Source organism: Lethenteron reissneri, chromosome 22 (genome assembly GCF_015708825.2).
Source record: "Lethenteron reissneri isolate LAM-NWPU_2019-01 chromosome 22, ASM1570882v1, whole genome shotgun sequence".
Lineage (NCBI taxonomy): Eukaryota > Metazoa > Chordata > Hyperoartia > Petromyzontiformes > Petromyzontidae > Lethenteron > Lethenteron reissneri.
Genome location: NC_083800.1, coordinates 11959061 through 11974677, shown reverse-complemented (window position 1 = coordinate 11974677; position 15617 = coordinate 11959061). Strand labels below are relative to the sequence as shown.

Genomic DNA, 15617 nt, shown 5'->3' with positions numbered 1-15617 from the left:
AGTTATGGAGATGCTCACGGAGGTTGGAATGGTCTTGGTGATAAAAGTAGCGTTGAGGCTGCAAGTGTGAAGAAAGGTCATTGACCACATGTAGGAGAGCAGTCGTTGTAGAATGACCTTGGTAGAAATGAGATTGTGCTATGTCATGGTGACATTGGAGAGAGAGAGATGGTTGAAGAGGTGGGACAATATGACCATTTGTAGGACTTTACCAAGAAAAAATAGGTTTTGAGATAGGATGGAAATTTACAGGAATTTTCATATTAATTGTTGGTGATTTTGCAAGTTCTCAGTAGAGAAAAGGAACCCAAGGTGGGAGTGAGATTTCGGTGTGAAGTTAAGATTAGGAAGAGGTGAGAACTAGACGACAGAGAGCAGCAGAGAATAGAGAGTGATCTTCCATGAATGGCTATTTGCCATGATGCTGAGATGAGGAATTATTTCTCTTGCGAGAGAAGGGACATCTGGGGAAGTCAGAATGCTTATCAATATTAAACGGAGCTTGTACTGGACGCTTGGGAGCATGGGAAATGTGGTACGTGACATAAACTAAAACGAGGCTAGTTTTATTTTACCAGGTAAGGCCCACTGAGCGATACAGCTCTTTTTCAGAAGCTACCTGGCCACAAATGATAGCTCAACGAAGTGGCTTATTGTGTGGAAATGTACAGCAGCCAAATACTCTAAACGCGTGTTTCTAAATGTGGAGGGATCAACCACGAGGAATATGCAAACTCCAAATTAACAGAAGTCAGGGTCGGGATCGAACCCATGGACTCCTGTATACTAGGCGAGGTAGTTAACATCTCGCCACCGTGGTGCCCCGTCACATTGTTTGTGAGAAGAAGTGCACAGCTAGCAGTATATTCTAACACGTCATGGGAGATGAGAACAGCAGTGAAGAGGTTACTTTACTTGAAGTGGTAATTTCTCAATTGTGTTATCAGACGCAATTGTGTTATCTCGGAATAAAACGAATATATCTCTCCATGTTTTCGATCCCACCTTGGGGCATTGCAGAATGACGCAGAATGAGGCATAACATTCCTCACCAACGCGCCTCGCACAGCCCACCAGACGGTGAGCCCTTAGGCTGCGCCGAAGAGGCAGCTGTCTTTCCAAGTGCCGACGTCGTAAATGCACCAATATGCCTGCGTTTTATTGAATCGAGTACAAAGCCAATATTTACAAAGGTGGTTGATTGAGACCAGAAAATTAAGTTCACAGCTCAATGATTTTTCCTAATTTTAGGTAGCGGCCGAGGATTCGGATGCAAAACTTCAACTGTGCTGACTCAGTGCCTTGTTACAGTCGTAAGCAGGGATCACCAGCCAGCTCCGTGGTTGTACGTTTTTTAAAACTGGGACTCCTCTTCGAATGTATTTGCATTGCCTTCGGTGCTAAGCCCAGTAAAATTACCTTCGGATTAGGCCCGTGTCGGCCGTGCGTGGGAAGCATAGGTGGGTGTTGCTATCAAAAGTCGGCAGACACGGCAAAATAACATTCACGCTGGGGCCGCCTGATTATTATTTACGTACGGTAAAACCTCTCGAAGCCGGACTCATTGGTGGGGGAGCCTTTCAGCTTGCAGAGGGACCCAATAACCTGATTGCCACGGGCGGCAAGTGTTAATTTAATGAAATTAGAAGTAGAATAAATGTCAAACGTGGGAGAGAGAGAGAGAGTGAGCACGAGACAGAGCCTTAGAAAAGCGGTGGACGAGAGCGGTGTTCAAGCGCATGGCATCACAGATGAGCACAGTATCTGTAAATATATTGAACAAAAACACATTCGTCAGTAGCACTGCCTTACAGGGAAACATTCATCATAGGCGACGTTTCGAGCAATGGCCCCTTCTTCCATAGAGCACATCGCCCGACGAGGCCATGTCTCGAAACGTCGCCTATTATAGATATGTTTTTACTTTTACAGCGGTGATATTTTGACGCACGTGTTGAATTTTGTGTTGTTGCTTGTGTGCCGCTTCCAACGCAGCAGTGACAGCATTGCCAAACGATTTGTTTGTAGGTTTAGGATTTCTCGCGCACATACGCTCGTGCCGTCTAGCACACGCGCCTTCATTAGCATGCGCACGGTGTTCCGGTCGGAGTTTATTTGGTTTATTTATTTATGTCGGTAGCCTTCACCGGCTTACTCTGGCTTACCCGAATCCGGCTTGGAGATGTTTCGCTCTACGGGCTGCAGGCCTCGCAGCAACAGCTTCTTGGCGTCGGATGGTTCGCCTGTTCTCTTGTCGAGGAGCGGTCTCCCTGCCACCGATGCGTCGTACGCTCAGAAGACGCCTCTGTCTGTGCTTGGCCACGTCGCGAGAACGGAGGACTCCCCTCCCGCTGCTGCCTCTGTCGACGCGGGCGAACGGCAGACCTCGATCGGCCCCCATCACGGCACCGGTCCGATGCGTCGTCCGCTCAGAAGACGCCTCTGTCTGTTTTTGGCCATGTCGCAAGAACGGAGGACTCCCCTCTCACTGCTGCCTCTGTCGACGCGGGCGAACGGTGGACATCGAACGGCCCCCGTCACGGCACGGGTCCGGTCGTCCGCCCGAGCCGTTCGTCAGATCTAGTCGAGGCGCTGGGCTCACCTTGCCAGGAGGCCTCTTTCCAGCAACGAGGTGGAGCGCGGTTTCACTCCGCTTGGCGCAACGGGGGCCTTTGTCGTCATCGTCTCTCTGATGATGTGGAATGCTTCATCATCGTCATCACGATCCCTGGGCAGATAGCCTGTAGGGTGTCCGCTGCACATTTCATCATTTGTTTCCACTTTCCTCCATCTTGTGCCAATATGGTCAAGTAGTGCCACATCTTTCTGGTACCAATCTCTGGAATGCTTTGTGCAAACATATTTACTCGTGCCACCATACATCTTTCGGGGGATATAAGCAGATTATCGTGAAATGAACACATATATTGAATGCGCTCGCGCAATCTGTAAATGTGCTGACGTGTCGTTGGTGATCATTGAGAAGACACTCAAGACATGGGGAGCAGCATTGATCACTCCAGATCCCTTACACTGTCACTCGCTGTGTAAATGATCTTTCACTGCTTTTGCCCCTGCTGATTGATTTTAAACTGGGGTTGACTGCATTGACCAGAAGATGATGTTTGCTGTATTTAACCACTCTGGCATTTCTCTCGATCAGTCGAAAGTGTCAAATGCCTGGTGGATGTTTTCCGAAAGGTCAACATTTTGTTGAGGAGCTGTTTACAGGAATCTATCTGCATGTCAATCGCTACAAGGCAGCGGAGCAGCACTTATTTCATTTCATTTATCGAGCATTGAAACAGTACATTTTAATCACCCACTTGAAGACATTGTCTGTTATAACTCGTTTCATGAGGTGAAAAGGCATTCTGCCTGATCTTATTTAGCCGGAACAGCATCACATGAGGCCAGAGGACTACCTCACAGAGATCACAGCACGCGCCTCTATCTGTAGACGGGGCACGCGTAAGCAGACCCTTCTTACCCAACACTGGAGGGCTCGCTTTCATGCCCTACGAGGAAAGGTTGCTCAACGCCACCTACGTTCAGTTCTTAGAGCTGAGCGAGGCCGAATAGATTTTTTTAAAGTCAGTAAAACCATGACAATACCTGCGGGGCTTGGGTTTAATCGTGACTTGACGGCCTCAGTTCAAACATCACTTTTGGAGCTTTTAGTGCAGAGCTCCGACATTGTTTTAACGCTGGAGTGTTTGGGGCGCAATAGTTTCCTGCCGTGGGGGAACATGCGATTCATGCTTCTGCATAGCGTAGAGATTTTCAAGAGACTGCTTATTACAAGGTTAGATGCGGTGAAATAAAAGAAAACAAGAGACCAGGCGGGACTCTGTCTCGCATGAAGTCTCGAGGATTGCCGTGGTAGTGCGTGGCAAAAGCTTACGGGAGGAAATGTCTCGGTGCAACAACTTGCAGGGAAGACCACGCTAGGAGCAGTTAAGTCGGTTAAGTCTCCTCACGAGTGAGCAGTTTGCAGAGGGTTCGACAGCTTGATCGCTGCAGCCGCCCCAGTCGTTGCTGCGGTTGAGTACAACGTTGCGCCGTCCAATGCAACGGGTCAGTGCTGGTGGCATTGACAAGCGCAGGGCTCTGTGGTGGCTTCAGATGGCAAAAATAATGAAAGTGAAAATTGGCCCGAAATGTTTTATTTGTCTATAATAACAGTTATAATACAAATTAACAACTGCACCTGCTTTTAATTACTAGAACAAATGTAAAAAACAAAAACTGCACCTGCCTTCGTTGAGATTCACCGTCGCCATTTGAAAAGCAAACAACCCAGAGTAGAATATCATCATGAGATGTGATATCAACTTGTCTCGATGTGATACCAAACAAAAGCTCACTCTGACTTAAGTCGAAGAGGACACTTTTTTAAATTGCTGATGAATGAAAGCTTGTCTGAGAACCACAACCTTTTCTTAGCTGCTTGGGAAGTTTGGCCATTTGCCATTGAGGGTTTTGTGATTGAGAGCATACAAATTCCGCACAGATGGATCAGCAATTTGTACGGGCATCTTGATTTCCAGGAGTGTGGTTATTTTACGCACATCTAATTTTGATCACCTATGGCAGGGGTCGGGAACCTTTTTGACTGGGAGAGCCATAAAAGCCAAATATTTCTAAATATATTTCATTGAGAGCCATATAGTATTTTTAACGTATAATAAATTAAATATGTCTTACTTTTAATGTGACTTCTGGTCACGGGACCCGTGACCCGAGAAATTGTATCTTCAAAACAAATTTCTGTTTACTTTAAAATGACACAGTATTATTAAGCAATATCACAAGTATTTAAAAATCAGTTCCAAACTGATTTTATTTTTATTTTTTTATTATTATTTTTTTCAACTCAAAATTGTCTGGGAGCCATATGCCGTCACCGGAAGAGCCATATATGGCTCGCGAGCCATAGGTTCCCGACCGCTGACCTATGGTGCCAATTCTTACACTCGCTCTGCTATTGTTATTTTACCAGCTAAGGCCCACTGAGCTACTTAGCTCTGATTCAGAAGCGACTAGGCAAGAAATAATAGCTCAACGAAGTGGCTTATTGCCTGGACATGTATAGCAGCCAAATACTCTGAATGCGTTTTTTAAAATGTGGAGGGGAAAACCGGAGGACCCGGCGAAAAATCTATGCGACCACGTGGAGAGCATTGGAATCGAACCCACAACCTCCTGCACACAAGGCGAGGGAGTTAACATCTCGCCACCGCGGTGTCCTATTTATACGTATAATAATTGACTATTTGCAATGAATGTGCAAGTGCGCTGCTGCCATGGTGTGATGGTGAGCACATTGGACTCGCAATCCAGATGTCACTGGGTTAATTCTCGCGGCGTGGCAGGTAAACAAGGGGCATTAACAAACAAAAAAACACTGCCTCTATTCGCCCAGGGATATCAATGGGTACTCCACAGTGCATTGGCAGATCATGTGCAGTGGGTACTTCCACTCTTTCCGCAATGTCTGGCCAGCGTGGAAGGGGAGGCCAAATACGCTCTCGAGAGATTTTTGTTTTAGAGCTTCCTCGAGTGGAGACCCATTAATTTAGGTTCATTGATTAGCCAGCAGTGTGCAATTGGGACAAAGCAAATGAAAAACAATACAAACAAGACATGAACAAATTTCGATTTAAAGCTTTCGTGACAGCGCTGTCTTACCGACAGACCTGTTCTTCACCTGAGGACGGCTGCTTGCGTTGTGGCCGAAACGTCGTGAGAATTATTTTATTATGTTTTATTTTATTATTTTATTACTTCCATTCTACGTGACTTTACCGAAAGAACCAAGAAGAAGACATGAACAATGAGACAAATAGAAATGATTCTAGAATCGAATTGTTACAGTTTGTCTTATCATGTGATTATTGAGTGCGGGGGAGGGGGGGAGGGATGTGGAATCACTCCGATGCGAGTGAATCACCAAACCTACCTCCTCGTCAGTGGATTACGGCACGCATCACCTCACCCAGCCACCCCCCCCCCCCCCACTCTTGTTGGTTTCATCCATGTGGTTGCTCAAGTGCATGATGCTGGGAAATCAATATCATAATAATAATCATTGTTAATTGTGTGCTTCCTAGTTTGAAAATAATACCAGCTGTTCACTGCTGATTGTGATTGGTTTACATAGTGTATATTTGTCTTATAGTTTGTGTGCATATTTATTCGATCACAAACCTATTCGAGGTTTCAATCCCAAGTCTGTCACGTGATTCGAAACCTCTGCGCACAGTATTGTTTTGTAACGCTGTCCAAGTCAGCTCGAAGTCGTTAATGCATTTGATCTGCCCGTCTGTAGCGGCGGAGAGCGCGGTAACTCTCATAAAGATGATCCAATATGAACTGAATTGCAGTAGAAAGAATCGTTCGTCGCTATTTTGGAATTGCCCTACAGAAAAGGGTCACATCGCGGACGTACCGCTCGTAGCGCAAGTGATGCCGTTATTATCGCTTGGTGAAGACAAAACGCGCGTTGGAGAGCACGCATTATTGAAAACACCGTGATCTTTTTTCTATCGTGTTTCCAACCGTTTTCTTTAAAAAAATGTTTTTAAAAGGGTGGTAATTGAGTGCAAAGTAGCCCCGTCTGGCAGTGCTCTCAATCCAGACGACATCCACGCGCTCTGCTCACATGTGCACTCTCACGCTCCACCGAAACATAATTCTTTCCAGAAAGGTCAAGCAACATGAACACACAATGAGTCAGACGCTTAAGTGCAGCATCTCCGGTTATTTACAGCCGACGTATTTACATTCGAGAACATTAGCCGTTTTCTTGTCATGTCTGTAAGAACAGCATGGTGCTGTCTTGAATTCATGTTTTACAGAATTGATTTCATTACCAACCAGCGGGCGTATTCCACTTGCATCACATCAGCTGATTCCTACTTAAAATTAGGAGATATTCAGGGCGGTCAGTACTTTGGTGTCACCATGGCGCCTGGTGCCAGGCCAGGTGCACTTTGAGGCAACGTGAAGTGTCGGAGGCTCGCTGCAGGCAGGAGGAGGTCACGGTATAGATCTCAGGTGGTGACATGACTGAGATGACTGGCAAGATGCACCAGCTGTACCCCCTGCTGTGCCAACTGTGCGGACACACGAACACAGGGATCACCACGATACTTTACATTGAGACTTGTCTTTGTGTTGTTTTTCGTTGCTAACATATCTGTGAATGAGGGACGTAAGTTCACAGGCTCACACATCGTGTGTGAATTATTATTTTATTACGTGCCTTTCCATTTTCCCCTTTCCTTACCGTTTTTCCTTCCCCCACTCCTCGTACCCTCCTTCCCATCTTCTCCATTACTAAACTAAAAAACGAAACTTTATATTTTCATTTTTCCTAGGTGAGGTCCACTGAGCTATACAGCTCTTTTTCAGTAGCGACCTGGCCACAAATTACAGGTCAACGAAGTGGCTTGTGACGTGGAAATTTATAGCAGCCAAATACTCTGAACGCGTGATGTTGATTCTAAATGTGGAGGGGAAAACCGTAGGACGCGGAGAAAAATCCACGCGATCACGGCGAGAGAGATATGCAAACTCCAGGCGTCAGACTTGGGATTGAACCCACGACCTCCCGTAATTAACATCTCACCACCCCCATAGAAACATCTCACCACCCCCATATAAACGTTCACTTCTCTTCTCGAGGCTGCCTAGCTGGGTGAGGCAGTGAACCCAATCCACCCTCTCCACCAAGCCCAGCCGCGGCGTCGATCTCGGGTTGGGGGGGGGGTTGCTTTGCGGGATTTTTGCCCCCCCCCCCGCCCTCTCCTTCTTCCTCTGTGGTCGGTGATGTGTAAACGGGGGGCTCGCGTTGCTTTGAAATAAAAAAACAACACTCTTTGGTTCTTTCAGTAAAGTCACGTAGGTAGAAAACATAATAATATTCACCTGTAGACGGTCGCTTGTTGTTGCGATTGAAACGTCGTGATCTATTATTATTATTTCTACCTACGTGACTTTACCGAACGAACCAAAGAGTATGGATTCCTGCAGTCACGAAAGCTTCAAATAAAAAAATGACACAAATAAAAAAAAAAAATCTCTCAATGGCTTTTTAGCTTGACTGTTAGAGCTGGCCAATGAACTGTCACGACCTGTTGTGCGCATTATCTCTCCTGCCTCTCGTGCAGCACCAGCAAACACCGATTCCCGCTCACCTTCCCATCTCCCACAGCTCCCTTCACTTTTCTCGTCCCGACCCAATGAGAATTATCCGAGAGTGGCTCTCTCTGCATCGCCTGTGCAGATTGAGGCATTGCCTCAGTACGGGGGAAGTCCTCCTCTGCAACAGCAGCTACGGTGAACGTGGGTTTAACGCAGACGGGAGCCCAGGATATAAACTTGAGATTCTCAGTGATGCGTAATCTTGCATTGTGAGTAGGCCTCGGCAAGGTAAGGTAATTGACCATTTTTACCGGGTAAAAGGGTAAAGGTGTCAACGTGCCAAGGGGTAAGGTAAAAGGTAGGGTAAAGGTAGGCTCGTTGTTTTTACTTTTTAACTTTTACCTTACCTTGCCGAGGCCTAATTGTGAGTGTGTTTAAAGAAGGGCGGGGGCGGGGGGGGGGGGCATGTCCAGTCAGTATTAATCAAACTTCAAAGACAACGCTCAACAGAATACGTAACGACGTGATCTGCTTTTGTTCATTTAGCAGTTTGTATTATAAATATTATTCCTGCGCTTACAATGTTTTCTTCCAAGTAAAACCTCACTGATTCCCACGGCAGTTTTTCTCTCTCCAGGGAGGGGCCGGCCCTACATTTCCCAACGAAGCGATTTGTCAGTAATTTAAAACGTTTGGCAAATATGGACCTCGATCCCGGCACACAATGGCCGACTCGGGCCAAAATAACTGCTTGTTGTTGTGTTTAGTTTGTTGTCGTTGTGTTTAGTTTGTTGTTGTTGTGTTTAGGTTGTTGTTGTTGTTGTGTTTAGTTGTGTTTAGTTTGTTGTCCTTCCCCCACACCTCCGATTCGCGCGGTTGGCTATGTATGGTGCAAAAGAAGTTCATCATACATCCGTACATACAAACGAACGTGCAATCACTGGGCCACGTCACCGCCCAACATGACTTTAGTATGAAAGCATCGAGGAGGGTGGCAGAGCCCTAATTAGGGGGGGGGGGGGGGGATGGCTAGCCCCATTCAGCCACTTCTATGCTACGGGACTGGTGGTGCTGAGAGGTAGGGCTGACACGTGCATTGCTACACGTCTCTCGGCCACCCTATCACCTCTAAACATGTGTTTAGAATGTTTGCAAAAAGGCATTCGTGGGTTGTAGCGTCGGTAAGATATTTTGAAAATGCTGTTAATTACAACACATATTGCGGGTCAGAAAAGCACCCCGAAACTGCAATATGCTGATAAACTAAGGTGGCTCACAATAGAGCTTCCATGATTTCACATGTCCAGCGAATCTCGGGAGGGTACGTGTGGATCCATTGCGGAGCCCATAACGTTGCTTCACGCAGCAATAAAGCCGAAGCCTTTCGGGCGGTGAATTTGCCGACCTAAATTCTCGTTGGCAATTCTACGTCAACGCGTGTGGAAAACAGCATCTGCAATCCCTTTTGGGAATTCCACCAGAAAAAAAAATCGGCGAAAATGAAATACCGTTCTGTGCGCTGTGGGGGTGTTTTGGTGTTAGCCGTTTCGTGTGTGGGATGCATGCAATACCGAGCGTCGTATTTGCTGGACTGAAGATTTAAAGGTGTTGCATGCAACGTTATTGGGAGGGTACATGCTCCAGCGCTGTGTTTGTGTGGGGGAGTGGTTGCATAGTGGTTAGTTGGCATGCTGCATTACGAACCGGTCGGCCCAATTTCGATTTAAAGCTTTCGTGACTGCAGGGATTCATCTTCTTGGTTCTTTCGGTAAAGTCACGTAGAAGGGAAGTAATAAAATAATAAAAATAAAACATAATAAAATTAAATAATTCTCACGACGTTACGGCCACAACGGAAAGACAGCGTCTGAATGACGCTGTCTTTCCGACAGACCTGTTCTTCACCTGAGGACGACTGCTTGCGTTGTGGCCGAAACGTCGTGAGAATTATTTAATTAAGATTTATTTTTATTATTTTATTATTTCCCTTCTACGTGACTTTACCGAAAGAACCAAGAAGATGGTCGGCCCAAGTTTAATTCCTATGGCCAAAATCGGTTTTGGTTATGTGAACTGTTCCTGGGTCTTCTCTCGGTCATTTCAACTTTAATACGTACCTTGTGCGGTGTGTAAAATATCAGCACTGGAAAGACAAAAGCGGCTAGGCGTGGTACTGAGCACACCACCCCCTCGTGTGCAGTGCCAGCCTTCATCTGTGCTCGCTAACAGCACTTGCCCCAACAGTCTGTTGAGGGCAGCAGTGGTGAAAGTCGAGTGCAATAATCACAGGTAGAATTTCTGGCCATGTACTCTATAGGAAATTGGTTTCTGAACATATTCGGGGCCTCTCCCAGGTTGCTTTAAGCCTAAATAAAAATACTTTACATGTAGGAGTTCGTGACCAATAGTATCCATAGTAGAGGAGTTTTTTTTGGTTAGATCGCATAGATCACGTAAAAAAAAAAACCCTCTATTATGGCTGATACAAATTGTAAAAACAGTAAAAAAAAAAGTCACACGAGTACAGTACTTGGAACCGTGCAATGAATATCTACATTTGTCATGGCATATTCACTGTAATTGGCAAGAAGTGGTTCATGGAGTTCTACCCGATATAAGTGGGCTCTTCCTCCACGTGCGATTGTGGGTGCCTACAGAATCCAAACAGCGGACTTTGCGACGACTGGCTTGGTGCGGACCATGCTGACCATTATCCTCTCCATTCTCGTCAACTGAGAGTACAGGTTATCCCTTGATTTACGGAACGTTCGGTTTACAAAATTTCGCGTGAACGCAACTGACAAATCGTGGACACTTTTCGATCGACGAAATCGAATTTTCACATGAACTAAATTTCACACGGCCACGCGCTCTGAGATCAATAAACAAGATGCATCCGGGAGGCTGTGGCATCCATCCGCGGCAGCGTCACTGTGTCCCTGCAGTGCAACAGTGGTGACGCCTCCAATTCACCTTTCCAGTCATTCCAATGTGTAGAAATTTTGCTGAGGTCCCTGAAAAGGTTAATAATTTTTCGCCAGCAAGATTGGCCAAATAACTCCCGTGACCCGTAATGCTTGGGGAGGCCCCCTCACACGAGGGAGGACGTCCCTGGGGCAAAGCAGGACAGGTGGCGATACCTAAGCCCGTACACGGGGGTGGCACCTTTGTCTTTATTCTTGCGACGTGCGGACAGGTGAGCCGGCTGGAGCGCGAGAAGGTGCAGGAGGTGCGTGCGGCGCGCGAGCAGGAGCAGCGGCGGCACACGGCGGCCGTGAGCGAGCTGCGCACGCGGCTGCACGAGGAGCGCGCACGGGAGGCGCAAGCGACGCGAGAGGCGCTGCTGCGGCAGCACGAGGCCGAGCTGCTGCGCTTGACGCGCATCAAGGACGGGGAGGTGCAGCGGCTGCACGCCACGGTGAGCGCGCTGCGCGACGGCGCCACCGACAAGGTACGCTCGCCCCTGCTGGCGGCTCTCCCACCGGCTCGCGACAATCCACCGAGCGCCTGGCGACCCTCCCACCGGCTCGTGACAATTCACCGAGCGCCTCGAGCTTATCGCTCTCTCGCTCTCTCTCCCCGATCACCCGAAGCCACTCGCAGCGTTGTTAGCTGCCTTGTTCGCTATGCATGTATGTATGTTGAACTTTTTTTGCACCGTACGTAGCCGTCCGGGCTAATCGGAGGTGCTGGGGAAAGGACAACAAACTAAACACAAAAAGCAGTTCTAAAGAAATGAGTTTTTCAATCTAGATTTAAAAGTGCATAGCTCCAGTGGCTTCCTAATATCGGAAGGAGGAGAGTTCCAGACGGCCGCAGAAGCGCATCTGAAAGCGTGCGATTGAGCGACCATCTTTGTTCGATGGTTAGCCAAAAGTAATTATATATAATTCACAAGTGTCCGTCCGTCACGCTCTGCGTCTCCCACACGGAACGACGGAGGAAAACGCGACTGAGACCAAAAATGTTTCTCTTGCCGAGGACACGACCACAATAAAAATTGCGCCTTTTGTGAATTTCCAACATTTTGATCCCGAAATTTCGAAACAACGTCTGGGAACATCCAATAGCCGGCCGTTTGTACACGAGGGTGCCATTGGAACACACCTTGCACTTCATTGCTCAAACACAGGAGGCAATGATCGATGAGTGCTGGCACGTAGTCAGCGAGTGCCACTGGGAAACGAGTAGTGCCTTCCATTTAATATTTCTGTCGTCAGATTTAATATGAAGACAAGGTTAGATCAAGGGTCATCAAGGAGTATTTACCTCCAACATTTGTCTAGCTGGAAGTCTTAATAATTGCTTATAAGCTTGCCGATATGTCGACACGAATAATATTTGTTTTTATATTTCAAGGGGTTTAAAAGATATCCATAGCATTTTCAATTCACTTAAACCATGCGGTAGGGCATGTGGCACAGTTTGGTGCCAGCTATCATAGAGTGCGGTCGCGTCACTGCAGTTTTCTGCGGTGAGTACAGTACAATGTTTTTAAAAAGAACGGCGCTACGCCTTTCTAAATAAAAAATAACGCCGAGCCTCTTGCAAGTTCCGAGATTCAGCGGTGAACAGGACACCACCCACCCTGCAACTTGCAGACGTCTCGGAACGGGAAACGGTTAAATTGTACCCCACGCAAGTAGGTGGGCAGCGCTAGTCTCGGTATATTTTACAAACGTTTGCCAGCTCAGGTTAAATGGTGAAGGTGCAGGCCTGCTAAAGGGAGCTCTTGGGACCCCCTATAGACAGTATTTTAGGCCTCCTCTTCCACCCTTTGGCTGATACCTTGGTGCATCATGCGCTTTTGGATGCGCTTTTGTGGCCGGCTGGAACGATTTGCACTTTTAAATAGTTTCGACTGAAAACTCATTTGTTTAGAACTGTGTGTTGTGCTTAGTTTGTTCCTCCTCACCTCCGATTAGCACGGTGGGCTCCGTACGCTGCGAAATAAGTTCAACATCAGCACACGGTAATGTAATTTGAATTAATTATTCTTATTATTATTATGTTTGTTTGCTCAGAAAAGCCTCGCTGAAGCCCAAAACCATTTTTTAAGGAGGGTCCTGCCCAATCCCAATTGAGTATTTTGCGAGTAAATTTTCAGCATCTTGGTGCTTGGTCAAGTCGAGTTTCATTGTGCGTGTTTTTCATCTTTTGCGAGTAAAACGGAGAACCCGGAGACAACGCGTGCAGAAGATGGGGAGAGAATAAAAACTCTACGCAGGAATGGGTTTGACTCCCGAGGCACAAGGGTTACCATTGGCGCCACGATTCCCGCCCTTGAAAGGTTTACTTTCTGCATTTGGATGCTCGGCTAAGTTTGCTCTCGGATAAATGAATACATAAATGGCACCCTGGCGCGTGTTTGTAAAACGCGCAAATGGTTATTTTGCCCCGTGCGGAATGCGTACGGGCCTACCGCTTTCCTGTGCTGCTGCTGCTGCATGCAATTTTACAAAACTGACTTTGATGATGGATTGTGATCAGGGTGCAGTATTATCCAATCGGCACGGTAGGCACTGGGCAGAGTGCCTACAATAGGCATTGTAGGCACCGTGCCTAGGGCCTACGAAAATAAAAAAGCCTACGACAAAAAATGTTGACCATCTTTTTTTGTTTGAATGATAACAAAATTGTAGCCAAGATAACTTCTTGAATAAATATATTTAGACAGCAAGGGTAGGCAACAGTGTTAATACAAAGAGGCAGAGTCATGTCAATGTCAATCGGTTTTTTTCATTAGGTGAGAGAGAGGAATTAACACCGTAGACGAACTTTCCATTTTTTTTTTATTGCGAAATTACCAATAACGTCTTCAAATGGTGTTTTTTCCCCCGCACAATCAAGTGAGTGACAGCGGCAGTAGTAGTAACGTGGGGCAGGAGCAGCAGCAGCAGCAGCACCAACCGTAGAGACTTATCACTGAAGGCCTACGAAACAGAAGTGCCTAGGGGCCGACAAGAACGTTATTCCGGCCCTGATTGCGATAATATTCACGCAGTTTAACACGTAGGCTTTCGCGACCAGTATTAATCATAATAAAGGTTTTTGGGTTTGATCGCGTTATTATAAACTAGCTTGTTTGCCCGTCCTAGGACGGAAGCTGTAATATTTACGAAAAAAATTGACCAGAGTATAATTGTATCTTGTGTAAATTTAATGGCAGTGAATCTTGCACGAAAGTATGTCATCAAACACTTCACTGCATTTCACTGTAGCACTGTATTAATGGCAGTGATTCTTGCAAAAAACTACGTCATAAAACACCTCACTTCATGTCACTGTAGTGCTGTATTTAATTGACCTACAATTTGTTCAAACTTACTGCTCTGATACTTTATTCTCTTCTGCTTTCGCTCGCTGGGGTTGAAATAAATTGGAATTGGATACAATATCAGGAAAAGCACGGAGAAATGTCTATTTTATCATAATTTAGAAGCACAAATTAGACTTACCTTTTGTTTCAAGTGCTGAAGAAATAAATAAAGGCACGAAGTTAACTTTGTTGCTGCGTATAAATATTTATTTGAATCACAATAAAGAAACGTCAAACTTGAAGCAAATTAGCGTTAAAAAAAAGTTTTTTCCGCTCAACTTTCTTCTGCATTAGTGTCAAAATCCACCTGTTCTCATGATTACACTGGTCAACACACTTTTTCTGGCATAAGGTATTCCAACGGTGTTAATGTAATTTTAGGGTGCCAATTCCAAATCTGGCATCAGTTTTTGTCTATCACATCAGGTTTTTGAGATATCAAATATTGCATTTTCAATAAAAACTGCAGAAGAAAAATATTAAATAAATGTGGATATCTACATAAAATGATATTATAAACGCACTATCCTAAAAATACAGCACCATATTTTATCACTAAAGCAGTCACTGACTCGCAACAACTTGCATCATAAGTGACAGAGTTAATTTCGGGAAAATGGGGTATGCCGATAGCATAAAAATAATGTGATAGAGCAAATCTGAGATCAGATTTGGAATCAGCACCCTGAAATTAGTCTAAAACAGCTGCAAAAGTCCAGGCCAGAAAAAAATGTTTTTTGTTGTTGTTGACCAGTGTAATTAATGACGAGGGTGGGGGGGGGTACATGTGGAGGACCCCACCTGTTCATGATTATTAATGAGGGGGGCTGGTCGACGCGGAGTGACATCACGCGCGTTACACACAGGCATTCGTGGCTCATTATATATATAGATGTGTCACAGCCCTCCACCACCCGACACGGCCAATCGGTAAAAAATGTGTTACGTTAACAAAACGCCAATTAGTTACTGAAGAAGTTACTAATTGACGTTTTGTCAACGTGACACATTTTTTACTGATTGGCCGTGTCGGGTGGTGGAGGGTTGCGACACATTTATAAATAACGCGATCTCACCCAAAAACATTTGTTATGAATATTCACGGAGCTGCCTGTAATAGTGGGAAGTGTCGATAGTCTTATTTTATTAG

At 45.9% G+C, this 15617-nt stretch overlaps 1 protein-coding gene across 1 annotated transcript in view; it reads left to right on the top strand.

Moving 5' to 3' along the window:
- Positions 1-15617, top strand: part of LOC133345638 (janus kinase and microtubule-interacting protein 3-like) — a 245526-nt gene that overhangs the window by 63668 nt on the left and 166241 nt on the right. Inside the window, 1 exon segment of the mRNA XM_061556581.1 lies at positions 11345-11599. Within this exon segment, the coding sequence (XP_061412565.1) occupies positions 11345-11599 (255 nt within the window).